Source organism: Pimephales promelas, chromosome 2 (assembly GCF_988280905.1).
Source record: "Pimephales promelas chromosome 2, fPimPro1.hap1.1, whole genome shotgun sequence".
Taxonomy (NCBI): Eukaryota; Metazoa; Chordata; class Actinopteri; order Cypriniformes; family Leuciscidae; genus Pimephales; species Pimephales promelas.
In genome coordinates this window covers 15749779-15772899 of record NC_142770.1, presented here as the reverse complement: position 1 = coordinate 15772899, position 23121 = coordinate 15749779, and the positions used below count along the sequence as shown (strand labels likewise).

The 23121-nt window shown below is 35.7% G+C and overlaps 2 protein-coding genes across 6 annotated transcripts; both read left to right on the top strand.

Annotated features, from left to right (window-relative positions):
• Positions 1-11: 11 nt before the first annotated feature.
• On the top strand, positions 12-6719 carry LOC120492982 (uncharacterized). 2 transcript variants are annotated; one of them, XM_089116919.1, is made up of 10 exons: positions 12-1462; positions 1646-1714; positions 1883-2224; positions 2309-2396; positions 2469-2533; positions 2645-2971; positions 3101-3310; positions 3404-3494; positions 6060-6123; positions 6217-6719. In XM_089116919.1, the coding sequence occupies exons 2-10, from the start codon at positions 1669-1671 to the stop codon at positions 6427-6429; spliced, it is 1446 nt and encodes a 481-aa protein (XP_088973045.1). In that variant the 5' UTR covers positions 12-1462; positions 1646-1668; the 3' UTR covers positions 6430-6719. The 2 variants fall into 2 exon arrangements, with proteins under 2 accessions (XP_088973045.1, XP_088973034.1); XM_089116908.1 differs by having other exon boundaries at positions 2309-2533.
• Positions 6720-7323: 604 nt separating this feature from the next.
• Positions 7324-22841, top strand: LOC120492981 (sialoadhesin). Of its 4 annotated transcripts, none has more exons than XM_089116873.1 (14): positions 7324-7519; positions 7671-7772; positions 9096-9437; positions 9524-9748; positions 9860-10186; positions 10314-10523; positions 13736-13837; positions 17087-17434; positions 17519-17743; positions 17855-18181; positions 18619-18828; positions 18924-19011; positions 22095-22158; positions 22253-22841. In XM_089116873.1, the coding sequence occupies exons 1-14, from the start codon at positions 7411-7413 to the stop codon at positions 22439-22441; spliced, it is 2868 nt and encodes a 955-aa protein (XP_088972999.1). In that variant the 5' UTR covers positions 7324-7410; the 3' UTR covers positions 22442-22841. The 4 variants fall into 4 exon arrangements, with proteins under 4 accessions (XP_088972999.1, XP_088973004.1, XP_039547260.2 ...); XM_089116878.1 differs by having other exon boundaries at positions 7325-7519; positions 22110-22158; XM_039691326.2 differs by having other exon boundaries at positions 7325-7519; positions 22095-22164.
• Positions 22842-23121: the final 280 nt, after the last annotated feature.

The window sequence follows — 23121 nt, the reverse complement described above, 5'->3', positions numbered from 1 at the left end:
CAGAGAACAGGTAAGTAAGCCTATTTAAATATATAAATACATTATCCAACTGTCATTATATCTTCATATTATCGTTAGATCATTCAGAATTTATTTACAAGCAAAGCACGAATCTGAGCTTACTAGATTCAATGTGAAAGTATTACAATATTAAAATATATTTAATGTTAATTACAGAAAAAGTGCGATGAATAAGTTAATATTTTTAACTCGATTGACAGCACTAAATACGATATCTTTAATAGTTCTTGAGTTACAGGCATACAAACTTTGGAGAGAAAACATGTAAATTGCTTTTTCCCATGTATAATGGAACAAGGCTTGCTAAAGTCAACAGATTTTAGTAAAAGACTTACTAGTCTCTAAATATCAGAAATCTGTTTATGACAAAGGAAGATTATTTTAGGTTGTAAAATGTCATGTGGTGCGACTCCTCAAAAACTGAATTTTTATGAATTAATTGTTTCATCATATGACGTTTCATTAAAGGAGAACTCTGGCGAACAATGAACCTTTGGTCTAATAAAACATCGGTACCTAGTCAATCGTTCTCTGAGATTTGTTTTCATGATAATCGAATGTAAAGAGTTTTATGGTAACACTTTACAATAAGGTTCGTTAGTTAACATTAGTTAATGTATTTACTAACATGCACTAACCATGACCAAAACATTTGTTACTGCATTTGTTCATCTTTGTTCATGTTAGTTCATGAAAATACAGCTGTTCATTGTTTGTTCATGTTAGTTCACGGTGCATTAACTAATGTTAACAAGATTTTAATCAAGTATTAGTAAATGTTGAAAATAACATTAACAAAGATTAACAAATGCTGTATATGTGCTATTCATTATTAGTTCATATTAACTAATCTAGTTAACTAATGTTAACTAACGAACCTTATTGTAAAGTGTTACCAGTTTTATCTCTAAAAACTGTTTACCGTATAATGCTAGTAATGGGGGCATTGACTAAGTAAAAAGAACACTAACAATGCTCAAAATAGCCCCATACTAACGCAGTAACATAATGAGGCTCCATACACGCAAAACAAAGCATTGAGAACTTTGTAAGTGTACAGACCATTTAATAAGAAGACATTTTATGAAGACAGTTCACTTCATCTATACAGACAGGAGCCATCTTAGAAAATATTTTCGATAAGTCAAAAATCGTTCAATTAACTGTTAAGAACGGTTTTCAAAAACATATGAAATTAAAAAAAAAACTATTTTCTGTAAATTTGAATCATGTTTTAAACGAGATTTGTCATTGACTCGACTGTTTGGGAAATGTAAAGCCTAAAAGTGAACTTAAAGCTATAAAACATGAAGATGCTCAGGTTCAGCTTCAGAAAAAGGAAGGAAATATTAACATCTGTTGGCCTGGTCTTTTTTTTAGACATTCACAACACTTTTGCAACAGCACACAACTTCTTCAAAGCTGGAGAAATCTGCAACATGTAAGTATGTAAATCTCTCATTAAAATTTGTTTTAAGAAAATTGTTAAATTGACATTTCCTTAACTATGTTCTAACTTTAAACAAATACAATTCATGAAGGAGTTATTTAGATAAATGATTAATGTGTGCCTCTCTCCACATTTTTTTGTTTTGTTTTTTTTTTTTCGTTCTGGACAAACAAGTGAAATATTGTCAAATTTTAAGCATGGACTTCAGACTCATATCACTGATCCTACTTCTACACATCTCGGGTAAGATTATTATGTTAATGGTTTGTAGAGTATCAATGTCTTATCATAATTAATATCAAAATATTTTAAACACGAAGGAGAGATGCCACTGCTGTCTCATGGTTGTCAAAAGAGGATCTTTCCCTCATCAATGCAACTTTTTGGTCTAAGTGTTACCTTTTTCATCAGGTTCTCTAACATTGGACTCCCTCTCTGTGACCTGTAAAGATGTTTGTGCTCCGACTGAAAGCCCTGTGGAGCTGAGATGTTCTTATGCCAAAATCAAAATCAAAACTGTGTTATGGTTCAGCCAGAAACAGAGTTCAAACTGGAGAAAGAATGATGAACCTGAAGATTTGACTTTAGACTCGGACTACTCAGGACGGGTGAAGCAGGAGGTCTTATACGGCCGTTCAACACTCACAATATCAGACCTGAGAGAGAGAGACTCTGGAGAATATCAGCTCATGTTCATCATGAAGGATGGAGTTAAACGTCTCAGCTCAGTCGCCGTCAATCTAACAGTCACAGGTGAAACTGAGTCTAGATTCTGGTCACTTCAGCTGTTTTCTTTTGTCATGTGATGAAATATTTCTTATTTTTACTTTAATTCAGTCCTGCAGATGAGAATGAATCCTGCAACAACAGACCCGAGAGATCAGAGAATAAAACTGACCTGTGATTCTTCCTGCACCACTGATCGGTATTATTACTGGATGAAGGATGGACAGTATTTAAAACGTACAAGGTCTAACAACATGCTTGTGTCACCCAGTACAGAGGCTGGCAGATATTCCTGTGGTCTTGATTTTAACCTTAAACATCACTCCTCTTCTGTGTGTGAGTGTCAAATAATACACACAATGCGGTACAGTTTGTTCATCCATGTGTATATTTAAACATGTTTTAAAGTAAGTTTGAGTTTTACATGTTCATCTGTGACTCTTTCAGGTATTTCTGAGAGTGGCTGCTGGGATGTGTCTTACTCCTCTAGAAGTGTCTGTGCTTTGATGGGCTCAACAGTAGATATTTCCAGCACATATTCACATCCCTCTGGTTCTACTATAAATAAAACATTCTGGCATTACGATCAGCCTGGTGACTTCAATGATCTGCGTGAGGAGCATCAGTTTGCTGGTCGTGTGGAGTATGAGGGAAACACACTGAGAATCAAAGAGCTCAAGATGAGTGACTCTGGAGAATATAGATTCAGGATCATCACTGACACAGCAGAAGGAAAATACTCTGGATCACCTGGAGTCATGCTTACTGTCACAGGTAACTGATCATGGTGGATTTGGTAACATTTTAATTAGAAGATTCACAGAAGTTTTTTGTATTTTTGTTTTCCATGTCAGTCAAAATCAATGTTTGGCCAACTTGAAATACTTCAACTCTGTTTTTCAGATACGACAGTGATAAGCAGCCCAAACATTATATCAGAGGGACAGGAAGTGATATTAAGCTGTTCAACTAAATGCACCCTGAACAACAATCATACTTACATCTGGTACAAGAACGGACGGCAGGTAACGGATGGATTCACTAAAGCCAACAAGCTGTACCTGGACTCAGTCAGCAATGAAGATCTTCAAGAGTATTCCTGTGCTGTAGAAGGTGACACCTGATGTACTTGATATGTAATCAAAGTTTTAATGTTATAAGCGTATTTTAAATATTTGTGTATCTGTAACTTGTGTCTTATACTAGAAAGTCCAAAGAGGAAAACATCTTTACTGATCGCTGTCATCACACTGTCCGTGTTTCTGATCATTACATTCATAGGAGTCCTGTGGTATAGGTAAAAAAATGTTTCTATTATGTATTCGGTAACACTTTAGAATACGGTTCCTTCGTTAATGAATAACTACACAAAAATCAATGAGTAACACAATATTAACAATCTAGTAACTATTATTAACTAACAAGAAACTCTGATTAACGAACTAGTAAGTAATAGCGCACAAACGAAAGTGGTAGTTCAGTATTAAGTAATCAATAACTACTATTTTTTAATACTTCCCAGAGAACTACTGAAAAAGTTTATTAACAATCTAGTAACTACTATTAACTAAAAGAAACTCTTATTAATGAATTAGTAAAGGAATAGCTCACAGATGAAAGTGTTACTATACTTCTATGGGAATTATTTGGATTTGTATTATAAAGTGAAGATCATTGGAACTAACAAGTAATGACTCAAGTATTACTAAAGACATTTTCTAAAAGTATACTAAAGTTCTCCAAAAATCTCAAACGGTTGCACAAATCATGACTAGATCATGTAGTAACACTTGAGTAATTACTAGTTCGTTCCAATGATCTTCACTTTATAATACGAATCCAAATAATTAGTAATTCCCACAGAAGTATCTAGTAACACTTTCATCTGTGAGCTATTACTTACTAATTCGTTAATAAGAGTTTATTTTAGTTAATAGTAGTTACTAGATTGTTAATAAACTTTTTCAGTAGTTCTCTGGGAAGTATTAAAAAAATAGTTAGTTATTGACAGTGTTGTGCAAGTTACTTCCAAACTGTAATACATTAGGTATTACTTGTTACTGTTATTTAAAAGTAATTCATTACCTTACAATATTACTGTCCCAGAATTGAAATGCGTTACATTACTCATGTATTACTTTTGAGTTACTTTCACCAAAATAACTAAGTAGAACTTAACTTTGGGGCTGTAACGATATGCAATATGAAACCGAAATCGCGATTCGCCACACGACTCAGATCAACGAACCTACAGAATCGCGACACACCTCTTCCAACTCCAGCGTTATTCTCCTTACCGTCCAGATCCAATGCTGCCTTATCTTTAAATTAGGCTATTAGTATTATTTGAAGTTAACATTATAAAATACATAGACCTACAACACAAAACTAGTTGAGGATAAATTATTTAAAATTGGGGAAGTCCAGCATTATGGACATGACATTTGCAGTCAAAACTTGAAATAAAAATTCTCAGAAAATACATGTATTGAAACGTATATAGGCTACTTCCTTAAAGGACTCCAGACATTAGACAAATATCAGTCTATGTTTTATTTTTAATATTAGGGAAAAGACACACATTCATGCGTGACAAAAAAATAGGAGGCAAAATATATTTTTTGTAATTCTGTTAATTACACTGCGCAAATCGGATGAGGAAGGGTTGGCTCTCCAGTCTCCATAGAACTTAAAATATTCATTTTATTTTAGTTTTCATGTTCGCATTTATGAGGAAAAAACAATGTTACAGACGCGACCGCTCTGAACTGGCACTAAAAGACTGCTTTAAAACTTTCACATAGTCTGTTGCCTTTAAGAAGTAAAAGCAGACAATACACTGTAATACAACTGTAATACAAGCCTCACTGAACATGTAACGAGTAAAATATTACTGAAAATTGATTAGTAATGCCTTACACTACTGCGTTACAGCAAAAAGTAATATGTTACTGTAATGTATTACTTTTGTAATGCGTTACTCCCAACACTGGTTATTGATTAGTTAATAGTGAACTACCACTTTCGTCTGTGCGCTATTACTTACTAGTTCATTAATCAGAGGTTCTTGTTAGTTAATAATAGTTACTAGATAGTTAATATTGTGTTACTCATTGGTTCTTGTGTAGTTATTCATTAACGAAGGAACCGTATTCTAAAGTGTTACCGCCTCTTCAAGCCTTCGGTTCAAACATCCTCTTTTGCTTTCTCATGGACTGTACGCATGAATGCTGCTCTCTCTAATTGTTACAGTCAGACTCAAATAATCAGGGTCCATTTGAAGTCTTTCCAACTCTTGAGATCCTTCAGAACGATCTGCAGAGCAGTACACTGTAAAAAATATTGTTGGTTTAACTTAAAAAAAATAAGTAACCTGGTTGCCTTAAAATTTTAAGTTCATTAAAATGGAAAAATTGAGTTAATACAATGAAGGAGATTAAATTAATCACCATAAACTCAGAATATTATGTTATCTGATAAATAATCTAAGTTGATTTGACAAAAGAAAAAATGTTGTGATTACAAATCATGAAAATGTTTTTTACCCATCAGGAGCAACACAAACTTGACCCTATTCTATTCTACTTATCGTCATGGCTTAATTGATTTACCATGATTTTTTGGGCAAAGTCATTGCTGTTGTATAAATGCGTGTGGTGATTGTATAAATGTCGGTTAATGTCGGTTAACGTTTCAGTAAGTCCAAACAGACTTACTGACAGACTTACTGAAACGAGCTGCAAAAACAGCTCATTTCAGTAAGTCTGTTTGGATTGGGAGGAAATTTTGAGTTTTAAAATGTATAGTTTGTTTTAGTACATTGAACCCCATTAAAAAATATTTTTCTTTTGACATGATGCAGTTTAAACAGGAGGAGAAGGAATAATTCATCTCAACAGCACGAAGACGCTAAGGATGTTGTACAGGTGAGAGCGTCTGACCAAACAGGTTATTAAAAATATTTTGTGTTCTGTCACTTATATTTTGTATTATGCTCTCTTTTCTCCCTTAACTCTCAGTCGGGTTCAGCAACACTCTATGATAATGCTGAACCCTTATCTATGGTCTGTACACAGGATGAAGTGCTTCACATGAAAGATCAGGACGTTCATTATTCAACTATTATTTTCAAACAGTCTCACGTGAAGAACACATCTTTGGCACCTACTACTGTACATTCAACGTCAGATGATGTTCACTATGAATCTGTGAAGTTCAGTAGACCCGTTTAGACCCGCTATTAAAAAAACTACTAACTGAACTACAGCCATATTGTGAACAAGCTTTTGCTCTTGCCAAATGTCTATGGTTTTTCTGTAGTTTAAAACAGAATTTTTCTTAAATTATTCAAAAATATGGAGGATTTTGTAATGAGTGACATGAGTAATAATCTTTATAATGCATGTTTTTATCAAACACTTTTATTGCCTGCTTAAATTGCGTGTATGTCTTTAGATTAAACTAATAAATTATGTCAGATTGTCAAAAGATTTTTATTTCAAATAAATGCTGTTTCTCAACATTTGTTCATCATCTTCATCATCAAAAAAAAAATGGGGAAAATTAAAAAATGTTCAAATAATTATATGTAATGTAAAAAAAAAAAAGACAAATGCTGGTCCTCATAATGTGTCCTGGATTATCTTGAGTCAAGATACGTGCTAGTCAAATGCAATGGTTTGTCATATGCCTATAAATATAAAATGTGATTTAACAACCTTAAAATCTATGGGTTACTAATTACCAATGAGTCGACACTAAGGGAGGAGTGTAGTGGAATGTTTTCAAGAGATTCACTCTGGAAATTATGAGCTACTGTTGCTCAACATAAAATGTAAGAAAAAATGCATCTGCTGACTGCATTAATATATAAATGTGTGTGTTTCATTAAACTTATGATTCACAGAGTTAATTCAGGAAAATGATCAAATAATGTTTGCCTTTAATTTATACTGTCTTGGAATATTTAAAATATGTTTTTGTCTATTTAGATTTGTATTTAATGTTTATTAAAATTAGGGGGAAAAAATCAACTAAAACTGTCTACCTGAGTTGAGTTTGAATGATTTTAGAAAATGATCAATCAAACTCAACTTTGAAAGTCAGTTTTAGTTGAGTTTTGTGTCATTTCATATTTTTAATAAACATTAAATAGAAATCTAAATAGACAAAAAATCTATATTTATAAATTTAAGCATCCCCTTTCTTTTTTTATGTGTGAGTTAATAAGAAAAGGGAAGGACATGAGATCATCAGAAAAGTCTGCAAAGCTTCTTAAACAGACAGAAAATACAACTCTGAGAACAGCGAACTGTAATGCAGGTAAATCTATCTTTCATTGTATTTAAACATTACATTAACTGTCATTTTAATTATTATTTTCTGAAGTTTGTTTAATGATTTATGATTCTGACGGTAAAGACCCTTCAAGTGTTTCAGTCAAACTCAATGACTGTGTCTTTTTCTCTCTCAGGACGAGCAGCTCTGTGTGTTTCATTGAATCTGAATGTACAGAAAGTGAAGAACATGAACTCCAGACTATTACCTCTGATCCTGCTGCTGCTGCACAATACAGGTTTGACAATTACTGTCTTATTCTCATCTGTCGGCTTTTAATTTAAACGTGGCTCTAATTATCTTTAACATGTTCCAAAAGTGATTGTTTTAACTTAACCCTAATGTTCTCCTCGTTTCCTGTTTACACTTGTGGTGTTTGGGGGTCAATATGACCCTAAACATTTGTAAAGCGATTGTAAAAAGTGATCAGTTGACTAAAAAGTGATCAGTGTATATATATATATATGTACACTGTAAACCCTAATAAGTTGAGACTACTCAAATTATTTGAGGAAAGTGGTTGCGTACGTTTTTTTGATTAATGGCAAAATTCAAACTTAATTAATTGAGTTGACCTAATGTGGTCTTCACATTGAATTAACTAAGTAAAGGTAACTTAAAAGACAAACAGACTAATCTCAAACTTTCCAGTTTATATTTTGTTGACTTATTAATTATTTTAAATAAATTATAAATCATTAAACCAAGTTTTGTTTTTCACATCAACAGATTTATTAGGGTTACATTACATATCTTAACGTCTATAATGCATACTGACTGAAAAAAACACTGTATATTAACATTTAATCAGTAAAAAATACAATTACAATACTTATTGATTCAAAATTTCTTTAGAAATCGGTCATTTAAAAGTGACATTGACCAGATCAGAACAATGGACCAGAACAAATAAAAGCACACTGTAATGAACAACAACAGACATTGTCTTGTATTGTCGATATTGTCATTTACTTTAACTTATCTTTAACTTAACTTATCTTTCACCTTTTGTAATAGTTGTGTGTGTGAGTCCCTCTGTTGTCCTCGGTGTGAATAGATAGATGTCAACATCATACAGTCACTTTTAGAAGGGGTTTGAATATTCAAAATATGCTATATGCAAAATAAATAAAAAAAATAAAAATGTACACGACCTGGATTTTTCTTAAGAAAGGAGAACTCCAGTCAATTTTAAAACTGAGCTAATTTTTTTTTGTACATTTGGAGTGCTGTCAGTAAAATTACGTGTTGCCTACACCGTGTTATCCTCTTTTTAAAAGTCGCACCCTGTTGACTTCAATGAGGCAAGTTCTAAACCTGCTTTTATCCTTAACATCCTTGTCATTTTGTCATTACGAGTGCACAGCCAAAAAATTTGAGGAGCCACGTATAATGGCTCCTACGCCCATGAATCAAAAGAATATTTGTACTGTGAAGGGGTTTCAGAAGACACTGAGGTGTTATTTCTTTGACATCAACATCAAAACTGCTGTCATGTGGTTGTTATAATAGGATCTTTCCTTCATCAACTTTTTGGTCTAAGTGTTTTCTTTTTCATCAGGTTCTCTAACACTGGACTCCCTCTCTGTGACCCGTAAAGATGTTTGTGCTCCGAGCAAAAGCCCTGTGGAGCTGATATGTTCTTATTCCAAAATCAAAATCAAAACTGTGTTATGGTTCAGCCAGAAACAAAGTACAAACTGGAGAAAGAATGATGAACCTGAAGATTTGACTTTAGACTCGGACTACTCAGGACGGGTGAAGCAGGAGGTCTTGAACGGCCGTTCAACACTCACAATATCAGACCTGAGAGGGAGAGACTCTGGAGAATATCAGCTCATGTTCATCATGAAGGATGGAGTTAAACGTCTCAGCTCAGTCGCCGCCAATTTAACAGTCACAGGTGAAACTGAGTCTAGATTCTCGTCACTTCAGCTGTTTTCTTTTGTCATGTGATGAAATATTTCTTATTTTTTTACTATAATTCAGACTTGCAGGTGAGAATGAATCCTGCAACAACAGACCCGAGAGATCAGAGTATAAAACTGACCTGTGATTCTTCCTGCACCACTGATGGGCATCATTACTGGATGAAGGATGGAAAGTATTTAAGACATACAAGCTCTAACAACATACTTGTGTCACCCAGCACAGAGGCTGGCAGATATTCCTGTGGTCTTGATTTTAACCTTAAACATCACTCCTCTTCTGTGTGTGAGTGTCAAATAATACACACAATGCGGTACAGTTTGTTCATCCATGTGTATATTTAAACATGTTTTAAAGTAAGTTTGAGTTTTACATGTTCATCTGTGACTCTTTCAGGTATTTCTAAGAGTGGCTGCTGGGATGTGTCTTACTCCTCTAGAAGTGTCTGTGCTTTGATGGGCTCAACAGTAGATATTTCCAGCACATACTCACATCCCTCTGGTTACATTCTAAATAAAACATTCTGGCATTACGTTCAGCCTGGTGACTTCAATGATCTGCGTGAGGAGCATCAGTTTGCTGGTCGTGTGGAGTATGAGGGAAACACACTGAGAATCAAAGAGCTCAAGATGAGTGACTCTGGAGAATATAGATTCAGGATCATCACTGACACAGCAGAAGGAAAATACTCTGGATCACCTGGAGTCATGCTTACTGTCACAGGTAACTGATCATGGTGGATTTGGTAACATTTTAATGAGAAGATTCACAGATTTTTTTTTATTTTTGTTTCATGTCAGTCAAAACCAATGTTAAGCCCAACTTGAAATACTTCAACTCTGTTTTTCAGATACGACAGTGATAAGCAGCCCAAACATTATATCAGAGGGACAGGAAGTGATATTAAGCTGTTCAACTAAATGCACCTTGAACATCAATCATACTTACATCTGGTACAAGAACGGATGGCAGGTAACGGATGGATTCACTAAAGCCAACAAGCTGTACCTGGACTCAGTCAGCAATGAAGATCTTCAGGAGTATTCCTGTGCTGTAGAAGGTGACACTTCTCTCATGATTTATGAGCTTTAGTCTGAAATGATTGTTTCTCTGATGGCCATGATTCAATTCACTTCTTTGTGTTGTGACGGTCCAGTGGACAGCACAGCGTTCAGCCATTATACAGTCATTCTGCTGGTGTTTTTACCTCAGTTTCTCATTATAGCGGCTCTGTGGATGTGGTGAGTAAAACATCCAGAGAATTCACAATTGCATGATGTACAGAGAATATAATTAAATGAATTCAGATTATAAGATTGTAAATTATGATTCAACAGCTTTTTCATCAGAATGCATCTAATCTCAAAGCCAAACTGAAGACAAAAGTGAAGGTGAGAAATGATTTATATAAAGAATCTGTTATAAGACATGCAACGAGAAACATTGTAAATGTATTTAATGTCTTTCTATTCGTCTGTTTCAGAATCTCATGTTCCACATCTGTTCAACTGCTGTCTGTCCATCAGAGCTGGTGGAGTGATGTCATTGTGTTCTTCCATTGTGAGATCATCACCTAGCAACAGTCAGAACTGTCAGCAGCAGCAACATCAGTGATGTCATATCCAGTGACTTATCAATCACTGCCCAGTTTTCATAATCAAACAAAACGATTGTACAGGTTTTAGTCATCCATGTTTTTCCTCCTTTTGCTAAATGTAAGATGTTCCTTCAATAAAAAAAATAAAATAAAGGTATTTATTTATTGATACTTCCTAATGATGGGTGTTTGTGTACTGTGTATCTTTATCTTATGATTTCTTTATTGTATTAGTGTGCGCTTTCATTTTATAGACCATTTTGCAAGATGTAAACAACACTGGTCCAGAAGCACTTCCTGTTTCAGTTTTTTTTAACACTACATAATAGCTGGGATTAAATACAACCAACAGAACATGTAAAACTGAATCAAAAAGTTAAACAAACATCTTTAAAAAAAATTCTTTACAGGTGAAATAAAGAAAACAGTTACAAACTGAAACAGGAAGTGTTTCTGGACCAGTGTTGTTTACATCTTGCAAAATGGTCTATATTTCAGTAGAAGAACTGTAACAACAATAATGATGCCTTTTATTGTGGGAAATATTTTAACAATTTGTCAAAAACTGGTGATGGGGATTGAGGACAAAGCAGCTTAGACGACATTTTTTCAACTGACTTCAATTATAAAAACTATATTTTTAAAAAGATTAGGGGAAAAACATCAGCTGCCAGTGTCAAAATGTCTTTGAAAGAGATGACACTCTTTGGCAGGGGTTCTCAGCAGTGTTGTGAACTCAAAACCATTTTTTTAATGGTCTCTGTCTTGTCATGGACTCGCAATTGACAAGCACTCGAACAGATTAGGACTCTGACTTATTCCAAGTCCACTCAAGTCCCATTCAAAATATGTCATGATTATTACTGTATGTTAATTAGGGGCCAAGCACCGATGTTGTGGAGCGATGTTAGCGTTCCTATAATTTTTATTATTATTCCGCCATTGGAGTCTTTGGCAGCCCATAGAACCGCTTGCGGGAAAGTTGTGAAATTTGTCACACTGATAGAGGATAGTCTCAAAAGTCACCAGTGCAAATTTGGCATCTCAAAATCAATCCCTCTAGAGCCACCACCTGTCCAAAATTTGACTAATTTTGCGCTAATAACTCTGGAACCGTGAGGCCTATCAACATAAGTCTTTTTTCATCTTATCCCTGAGCACATGACGATTCGATCACATCCCATGACGTCATCTTCTGTCATACAAATATGGCCGCCATTTTGAATGGTCCAAAAAACCTACTTTTGCGAACTCGTCCTAGACGGTTCGTCCGATTTTCACTAAAATTGAACCAGATTATCTCCAGGCAGTGCTGACAAAAAGTTATGGAATTCAAGTATCAAGAAACCTTTTTGGTTTCAGTCTCGACTCTGACTCGTCTCTCTTTGGTCTCTGTCTCGACTCGGACTCAACTCTCTTTGGTCTCTGTCTCGACTTGGACTCGACTCTCTTTGGTTTCTGTCTCGACTCAGACTCGACTCTCTTTGGTTTCGGTCTCGACTCAGACTCGACTCTCTTTGGTTTCTGTCTCGACTCAAACTCGACTCTCTTTGGTCTCTGTCTCGACTCCGACTCGACTCTCTTTGGTCTCTGTCTCGACTCCGACTCGACTCTCTTTGGTCTCTGTCTCAACTCGGACTCGACCCTCTTTGGTCTCTGTCTCGACTCGGACTCGACTCCCTTTGCTCTCGGTCTCGACTCGGACTCGACTCTCTTTGATCTCGGTCTCGACTCAGACTCGACTCTCTTTGGTCTTGGTCTCGACTTGGACTCGACTCACTTTGGTCTCGGTCTCGACTCTCTTTGGTCTCTGTCTCGACTCCGACTCGACTCTCTTTGGTCTCTGTCTCGACTCAGACTCGACTCTCTTTGGTCTCTGTCTCGACTCGGACTCGACTCCCTTTGCTCTCGGTCTCGACTCGGACTCGACTCTCTTTGATCTCGGTCTCGACTCAGACTCGACTCTCTTTGGTCTTGGTCTCGACTTGGACTCGACTCACTTTGGTCTCGGTCTCGACTCTCTTTGGTCTCGGTCTCCACTCAGACTCAACTCACTTTGGTCTCTGTCTTGACTCGGACTCAACTATAGACATATAGGCAGGATTATTTCCCATAATCCTGCCTATATGTCTATATTCCCATAATGTGCCTATAAAATATAAAATAAAAGTGATTTAAGGAGAAATAATTATATAATATTTGCCTTTAATTTATGCAGTTCTGGAATATTTAAATATTATTTTTTGTCTGTTTAGATTTATGTCTAATTTTACTTAAAAAATATAGAAAGTAATAAATCTCAATATTTAATTAATTTAAACTGATTAATAAGATCATGTGACAATGGCTAATGCTGACTTCCTGAGCTGAGTTTGACAGTAAACATTTTCTGAAGCGTAAGCATCTCCTTTTTTTGTGAGTTAGTAAGAAAAGGGAAGGAAATAAGATGACCAGAAAGTCTGCACAAATTCTAAAACAGACAGAAAATATAACCCCGAGAAAGACAGCAAATTGTAATGTAGGTAAATCCAATCGTTTGTTGCATTGAAACATTAAATTAAATATGATTTTAAGCATGATCTTCTGAAGGTTGTTTAATGATTTATGATTCTGACTGTAAAGACCCTTCAAGTGTTTCAGTCAAACTCAATGACTGTGTCTTTTTTCTCTCTCAGGACGAGCAGCTCTGTGTGTTTCATTGAATCTGAATGTACAGAAAGTGAAGAACATGAACTCCAGACTCTTATCTCTGATCCTCTTGCTGCTGCACAATACAGGTTTGACAATTACTGTCTTATTCTCATCGGTCAGGTTTTAATGTAAAGTAATGATACTTTGCCAATGTAATGTTCCTTAGTATGGACAACTAAATAGAATGTATTATAATCAATTATCCATACAGGTAGGCAAAAAAAGATCAATAGTATATATATATATATATATATATATATATATATATATATATATATATATATATATATAATCAATCACAATTAAATATTAATATATCAATTGTCTAGAATAGATAGATTGTCAGGATAACCATTAATGGAATTAATTTGTTATTGATTAATCTGTTGGTCCAGCAAACTGACTGTACGATCTTTCATCAACTCTCAAGAAAAGTTATCCTTCTTATAGACTCTCAAGAAAGGCAATTTCTCTGTCCATGAAAAATAACTTCCCTTTTCTATAAAAATGCTATTTAAGGTATCATCAATTGTAAAGTTTGTAGCTTAGATTGAACATTTTAGGTACTTTGCAATATGAGCAATAGACAGAGTCAATAAATGAAAACTGCGTATACCGGTATGTAGCATGCATAAGTGCTGCAATAGTAAATAAAAATAGTAGACCAGTATCAGAAATGAACTAGGTTGGGCTCAAGGAGGAAAAGGCGAAGTTTAATGAAACACAGACACAAGGTTGCCGATTGTGCCACATTAGAGATTGTATTATAGTGATACAAGACAACAAGCATTTACAATATTGACAAAGTTGTAAATGAGCATATACAAGCAGTTTCAGAATTCATACTCAACGATCAGTGCTCGAAGCCACATCAGTTCACACACACAATCCACAAACCGGGCAGAGTCCAATGAGTCAGAAGAAAAGTTTATGAGATCAGTATTAATGTGTGGAAGGGAGCGGCTTCAGAGCTTCCTACTGCACCTAAATCTTCACTTCGAGGCCTAGTGGCTTGCCATCCACACATAAACCCTAGCCTATACAAAACAGGACTTAAGCATTAAGTAACACTGGTTCCAAGCATCACAAATACACTCACCTAAAGGATTATTAGGAACACCTGTTCAATTTCTCATTAATGTAATTATCAAATCAACCTACAACAGCAGAAGACCCCACCGGGTACCACTCATCTCCACTAAAAATAGGAAAAAGAGGCTACAATTTGCAAGAGCTCACCAAAACTGGACAGTTGAAGACTGGAAAAATGTTGCCTGGTCTGATGAGTCTCGATTTCTGTTGAGACATTCAGATGGTAGAGTCAGAATTTGACGTAAACATAATGAGAACATGATCTATCATGCCTTGTTACCACTGTGCAGGCTGGTGGTGGTGGTGTAATGGTGTGGGGGATGTTTTCTTGGCACACTTTAGGCCCCTTAATGCCAATAGGGGGTTTGCAGTCACGTGATTGTGTTGACGCATGCACGGAATGCAGATGGAGGGCAAGGAGTGAAGAGCACAATGGACGGGATGGAGGAAAATCCATACTGTACCACTTTAGACGCTATTACAAGAGACATATATAAACAGAAAATTGAAACATATGTTGGACGTGATCCTTACGTTATGAAGAGGACCGATTTTTAACTGAATTGAGAGATTTTCCTGCCATCGAGGCTGACTTTACAAAGTTCGGAAACTGGTACGTTACACAAACAGCCACATAAGTCTATTTAAACACCTGAATAATGTAATTATAAGCCACATAAATGTATTAACTCACATTTGACGAAGTGATCACTGCACACACACACACACACACACACAGGCATTTTCCCATTCGGCTCCTCCCAACCGCAGACGTAGGTTTGCTAGGCATTTTTCCCGGTGTTTTTCTGTCAATTTCTTGTATTTTCCCCCCTTCTGAACAACAACTTTTGGCACACGACAAAAACTCCTCGTGGTTTGATCCATTTGAGCAACCATAAACGACGCAAAACATAGGCATTTTGAGTGTGTTATAGTACTTCCTAAATATAGAAAATCACTTCCTGCCCTCCATCTGCATTTCGCGCCATGGCAACGCAGTGGCGTGACGTCATATGAAAACAAGCTATTGGGTTCATTTAAATGCAATGTTTAAATGTTTCTGACCATGTCTATCCCTTTATGGCCACCATACCCATCCTCTGATGGCTACTTCCAGCAGGATAATGCACCACGTCACAAAGCTCGAATCATTTCAAATTGGTTTCTTGAACATGACAATGAGTTCGCTGTACTAAAATGGCCCCCACAGTCACCAGATCTCAACCCAATAGAGCATCTTTGGGATGTGGTGGAACGGGAGATTCAGCGCAGTCTCATCCCAAGACGTCATACAACTGACGCTTTTGACCATACGTCAACATCCGCCGTTTTAGGGTACCAACGTCGGTTAGCTGACGTTATCGAATTCTAACCCTACCCCAGACCTAAACCTACCCCGTCACCTAACTGACGTTAAAGGTAAAGCGTCAGTTGAATGACGCCCCAGGATCGTCATCTAACCGACGTTTAAGGGTACCCTAAAAAGGTGAATGTTGACGTATGGTCAAAAGCATCAGTTATATGACGTCTTGGGATGAGACTGTGTTAGGAGCTTTGTGTCCTGGATGTGCATCCCACAAATCTCCATCAACTGCAAGATGCGATCCTATCAATATGGGCTAACATTTCTAAAGAATACTTTCAGCACTTTGATTACATCTCATTATTAAATAGTGCACCACTTCATAATCATTCAACATCAAGATTGCTTTAAATGTCATTAAATATCAGTGCATTACTCAGAATATATACTGTATAGTCTGATTCAGTACAATAGTGCATGGCCATATTCAAAGGAAAATGACACAACCTTGCGTCACATCTTGCTTGGAATTCCTTTGATTCGGCCAAAGTGAGTAGAGAGGAGTGCACGATGGTCTCTGGAGAGGATCGCAAAGTTGTAAATGTAGTCAGAAAGCAATCGAATCCCAGACATGTGTGCACCATGCCGGTAATATAGATTGCTGTGAGTCCTGGAGTTCAGAGTGTAAAAGCTTTGGATTTCAGAAGCAGTGTGCATTATTTGTGTTCAGATGAACGGACGAATTTATCCAGATGCTACATGTAAAAAAAAAAAAAAAAAAAAAAAAAACTTTTTTGACAATATTTAAAATTGACCTAAATTGATCATCATGGTGGTGTGTGTGAGCAGCAGATTGGTGACTCTGGATTGTAACAATTGAGGATCTCTCCTCTGTCTGTATGTAAACTTCATCTCAGTAATAAAATGTTTTCTTGTTCAGGCTTTGTAACATTGGACCTCCTCTCTGTGTCCTGTGATCAAGAGAATATTTGTTCTGTGAAGGAGTTTCAGAAGACACTGAGCTGTCATTTCTCCCACATCAACATCAAAACTGTGTTCTGGTTCAGCCAGAAACAAAGTACAAACTGGAGAAAGAATGATGAACCTGAAGATTTGACTTTAGACTCGGACTACTCAGGACGGGTGAAGCAGGAGGTCTTATACGGCCGTTCAACACTCACAATATCAGACCTGAGAGAGAGAGACTCTGGAGAATATCAGCTCATGTTCATCATGAAGGATGGAGTTAAACGTCTCAGCTCAGTCGCCGTCAATCTAACAGTCACAGGTGAAACTGAGTCTAGATTCTCGTCGCTTCAGCTGTTTTCTTTTGTCATGTGATGAAATATTTCTTATTTTTACTATAATTCAGACTTGCAGGTGAGAATGAATCCTGCAACAACAGACCCGAGAGATCAGAGTATAAAACTGACCTGTGATTCTTCCTGCACCACTCATGGGTATTATTCCTGGATGAAGGATGGAAAGTATTTAAAATATACATGGTCTAACAACATACTTGTGTCACCCAGCACAGAGGCTGGCAGATATTCCTGTGGTCTTGATTTTAACCTTAAACATCACTCCTCTTCTGTGTGTGAGTGTCAAATAATACACACAATGCGGTACAGTTTGTTCATCCATGTGTATATTTAAACATGTTTTAAAGTAAGTGTGAGTTTTACATGTTCATCTGTGACTCTTTCAGGTATTTCTAAGAGTGGCTGCTGGGATGTGTCTTACTCCTCTAGAAGTGTCTGTGCTTTGATGGGCTCAACAGTAGATATTTCCAGCACATACTCACATCCCTCTGGTTACATTCTAAATAAAACATTCTGGCATTACGTTCAGCCTGGTGACTTCAATGATCTGCGTGAGGAGCATCAGTTTGCTGGTCGTGTGGAGTATGAGGGAAACACACTGAGAATCAAAGAGCTCAAGATGAGTGACTCTGGAGAATATAGATTCAGGATCATCACTGACACAGCAGAAGGAAAATACTCTGGATCACCTGGAGTCATGCTTACTGTCACAGGTAAACTGATCATGATGGATTTGGTAACATTTTAATTAGAAGATTCACAGAAAATTTACTGCCATCAACTATATTCCATTTTATTCTATACTATACTATACTATACATACTATAGACCATTTCACAAGATGTAAACAACACTGGTCCAGAAGCACTTCCTGTTTCAGTTTGTAACTGTTTTCTTTATTTCACATGTAAAGAAAACATCTTAAAGATGTTTGTTTAACTTTTTGATTCAGTTTTAAATGTTCTGTTGGTTGTATTTTATCCCACCTTTTATGTAGTGTTAAAAAAACTGAAACAGGAAGTGCTTCTGGACCAGTGTTGTTTACATCTTGTGAAATGGTCTATACTATACACATTTGAAGATTTTGTTTTCCATGTCAGTCAAAATCAATGTTAGGCCCAACTTGAAATACTTCAACTCTGTTTTTCAGATACGACAGTGATAAGCAGCCCAAACATTATATCAGAGGGACAGGAAGTGATATTAAGCTGTTCAACTAAATGCACCCTGAACAACAAACATACTTACAGCTGGTACAAGAACGGACGGCAGGTAACGGATGGATTCACTAAAGCCAACAAGCTGTACCTGGACTCAGTCATCAATGAAGATCTTAAGGAGTATTCCTGTGCTGTAGAAGGTGACACTTCTCTCATGATACATGTCACATGTGCTTTAGTCTGAAATGATTGCAGCAGTCTGAGTGTTTCTTATATGATTATTTATTGCTTACAGACAGAAAGGAAAGCACAGCACTACGCAACACTGTAGTCGTACTGTGTGGGTTTTTGACTCTTACGTTCATAGGAGTCCTGTGTTATAGGTCAGTAAATTTTGTTTTAGGTTGAAGGATTTTGAAAAACCTAAAATTATGAGCTAAAGTAATTAGAAATATTTAAGATTCTGTTATAATGTATTATAACAACCTTATAATATGTTGTATCATCTTATAAATAATCATAACATCAGGTACAATACATTATAATATGTGCGTACCTATTTGTGGTTATAACTTTTAAGAGTACAATGCATTATAACACACGAAGCATGCTTTAGTGTCACATAAAACTCTATATGACAAAAAGGTACTATACCACGCACATAGCACCCTTTATCGTTAATATAACGCGAACCCAAGGCGTCATAAATCCTTTACCATATATGAGACTACCCTACCCTTCCCCACAACTAAACCTACCCATCACAGCGCGTGTAACGGGTGCCATGTGCGTAGTATAGCGCCGTTTTGTTATATAGCGTCACCTATATGACGCTAAAGGATGAGAATGCGTTGATAATACACACATAATGCCTTATAGTGTATTGTATCATATCATAAATAATCATAACAACAATAATACCTGTGGTTATAACTATTGAGTATGATCATTTATAACACACAATGAACATAATTTTATCCACTTAAGTTATAATGGATTATATATCCCCTATTTTACTTTGCCAAGTCTCATATCTTGACATTGTTCACTTAGATAGCCTATGCATAGTATCTGTGAAGCAGAGTCAGAAGCGTGCAGATCCATGCGCAGTATACTGTATATTTATTAAGAATGGTCAGACAGGCAGAAGTCAACGATCAGCATACAATATAGAGCAGGTAATCCAGAGCATAAACAATACCAGGCAGAGGTCAGGACAGGCGGCAACAATCGTAATCCAGAAGAGACAGGCAAGGGTCGGGGCAGGCAGCAAACAGAGAATCAAAGTCCTAGAACAGTCACGGGTCGATACACGGGCAATCCAGATAATCAGTATAGAACCGCTCAGAAATGTCGCCGGGGCAAAACAAGACTTCGCACTGATACAGAGTCAGAGGGCTGCTTATATGGAGAGGTAAATGAGGAACACCTGTGTCGGTGATTAGACCTAGGTACGGGGCTTATGGGAAATGGAGTTCAGTACTCAGGAGATGGAGCTCTGGGTTGAGCGGAGAGAGCCACAGAGGCGCGATTCATGACAGTATCACACTTCATCTGGTCTTTTACTGCTTAAAGTAAAGTTTTATTTTAAACATCTAAAAAGCTTTTTAATTTGGTATTTCCAAGTGGTCTTTGTCTGCTTTAAGTAAAGTAAAAAGTTAAGCCTTCTTTCAAACAGCCATAAGATATCATATTACCGTCCTTCGGATGAGACGTTAAACCGAGGTCCTGACTCTCTGTGGTCATAAAAAATCCCAGGATGTCTTTCGAAAGAGTAGGGGTGTAACCCCGGCATCCTGGCCAAATTTGCCCAGTAGCCTCTTTCCATCATGGCCTCCTAATCATCCCCATATACACCAATTGGCTTCATCACTGTCTCCTCTTCACCAGTAAGCTGGTGTGTGGTGAGCGTTCTGGCGCAATATGGCTGCCGTCGCATCATCCAGGTGGATGCTGCACATTGGTGGTGGTTGAGGAGATCCCCCCCCCCCCCCTCTATGTGAAGCGCTTTGAGTTTCCAGAAAAAAAAAGCGCTATATAAATGTAATGAATTATTATTATTATTATTATCATGACGTGGTTATAAGGCATTTCACTCAAGGTCAAAATAAAATTTTATGAGGAAAAGTACAAAAGAACAATACATTCACAATGCAAATCATGTTATATTCATGCCCTGTTTGTGGTAAATAGAGTGTAATTTCTCCTGTGCCATTAATATGTTTATAAGCAAAAAAATAAAATAAAAACTCACTTTTAACACTTCAAACATTTTTAATTGATATTTAGAAGTGCACTGTAAAAAATAAAACCGTAATTTTTACGGTAAAAAAACGGCAGCTGTGGTTGCCAGAACTTTACCGTCAAAAATATGGCAGCAACGTTATTGGTTTTACAGATTTAACTTGCATCACAATTTACAGCAATAAACCGTATTTCAATATCTGATATAATGTTAATTTACCAACCTATTAAAGTTGTGATATCTGTTTTGTACCATTGTAATACACTGACAACCAACAATCATCACACCAGTGATGAGAATTACATGATCAATCAAAGCTCATCAAAACACAAGCAGATCTTCCACAAAAAGGTTTATAATTAAATAAAAAGTTAATCATGGTAACACACACGGAATATTAAAAAAAATGCAGTAAACATTAATTTAACAACATTAAATGTAACATAAAACCCTTCATAACTGATTAAAAAAACAAAGAAAACTATGAGGAAACATAGTTATTTCAACAAAAATACATAAAATGTGAAGTGTCACACAGGGAATTGTGGGATGGTTTTTCAGTGTAAATTATACAATGAGTTTTTCACTCACTTTTTCACTTTTAAAAACTGTAAATTTAACGGTATTAAATGTACCATGAGATCTATCACAGTTCTTTACCGTATAGTACGGAAACCTTTTGTTAACCAATTAACAGTTTTGCACTATAGATCACTCATAAAATGAAGTGTGATACTTTGCAGATCTAAGTAAACAATGTCAAGATATGAGACTTGGGAAAGTAAAAGATACTAAACTATGGGATATATAAAATACAATCATTGTGTGTTATAAATTATGATGATCATACTTGAGAGTTATAACCACAAATAGGTATGTTGTTACAATTATTTAATAATTATACAACACACTATATAAGGTGTGTATTATAATGCATTAAGAACACCCCTATGATGCATTATAAATCCAGGCTGTTATAATGCATTGTACTCTTAAACGTTATAACCACAATTAGGTAAGTATTATAATATATTGTACCTGTTGTTATGATTATTGGCAATATATAAGGCATGAATGATGCATGTTTTATGATGCTTTGGGATGTATTATAAATACAGGCTTCATAGAAAGAGTTACCATATAATATTTTAATATAATTTGTAATAAAAACATTATTATTATTTTTTTAATTGAATTTGGGCCCCACTGTGTACTTTATAGTTGTATTTCTTTAAGGAGGAGAAGATGTGCCTTGTCTAAAACCCACAAGGTTGAAAAGGAGGAGGTGCTGGTGAGAATGGATGACTCTAAATTTAGTTTTACACACATTTATTTAAAAATGTAACTTTTCTTATTTTTTATTGTGTTTCCCCCAACAGTATGACTCGGTGCACGATAATGCTGCATCCTCTGACCTCATGCAGAAAGCAGATGCTGACAATCAAGACATTCAATATTCCAGCATTAGTTTTAAAACAAAAGATGCATCTTCAATCCCTACAGCCTTATATGAAACATACACCAGAGAAACTGAGGATGTCCACTATTCCACTGTCATGTTCAAATAACACACTGTTACCCTCTAGTGAGCTAATCATATTATTGCATTTGAGATATATAACGGTAACACTTTACAATATGGGTGCACTATTAAGCATTAATTCATGCTTAACTAATGCACAGATAATACTGAATTCATTTGTAACTAATGATTATCTAAGCTATTCATTAATGATTACCACATTAGAAACTAATTAAGAGTCTGTAAGGTTAATGTATTAGTTCATACATGAATTGTTATTAATTTAATATGTAATTGTGGATTAATTCTATAACTAATTTTTTTAACGAATAGTGTTAATTAATATGTTAATTACCAGAATGAGCCAAAGCCTTGTATTTCAACTTCCAGATAATATGACAGGTACACTAATATGCATTCATATATGATTAATTACTTCATTGTAAGTGCAACTGGAAGTTGAAGTGCATAGCTTTGGATAATTGTGCTAATTACCACATTAATTTACACTATTAGTTAATAAAATATGTTATTAAGGAATTAATACACAATGACACATTGAATTAATAGCATTTCATGTATTACTTAATCTATTAATCATTTAGACTCTTTATTAGTTGCTGATGCAGTAATCATTAATTAATTAATGGTTAAGTTCTTCTTTAGTATACATTAACTCATGATTATCTGTGCATTAGTTAAGCATGAATTAATGCATATTAGTGC

Coding starts and splice junctions, on each gene's coding strand:
- LOC120492982 (XM_089116908.1), top strand. CDS start 1,669: ATGGACTTCAGACTCATATCACTGATCCTACTTCTACACATCTCGG. Junction 1,715..1,882: donor CCTACTTCTACACATCTCGG/GTAAGATTATTA, acceptor CTTTTTCATCAG/GTTCTCTAACATTGGACTCC. Junction 3,311..3,403: donor GTATTCCTGTGCTGTAGAAG/GTGACACCTGAT, acceptor GTCTTATACTAG/AAAGTCCAAAGAGGAAAACA.
- LOC120492981 (XM_039691326.2), top strand. CDS start 7,411: ATGTGTGAGTTAATAAGAAAAGGGAAGGACATGAGATCATCAGAAAAG. Junction 13,838..17,086: donor CTTGCTGCTGCACAATACAG/GTTTGACAATTA, acceptor TTTCTTGTTCAG/GCTTTGTAACATTGGACCTC. Junction 19,012..22,094: donor ATAGGAGTCCTGTGTTATAG/GTCAGTAAATTT, acceptor TGTACTTTATAG/TTGTATTTCTTTAAGGAGGA.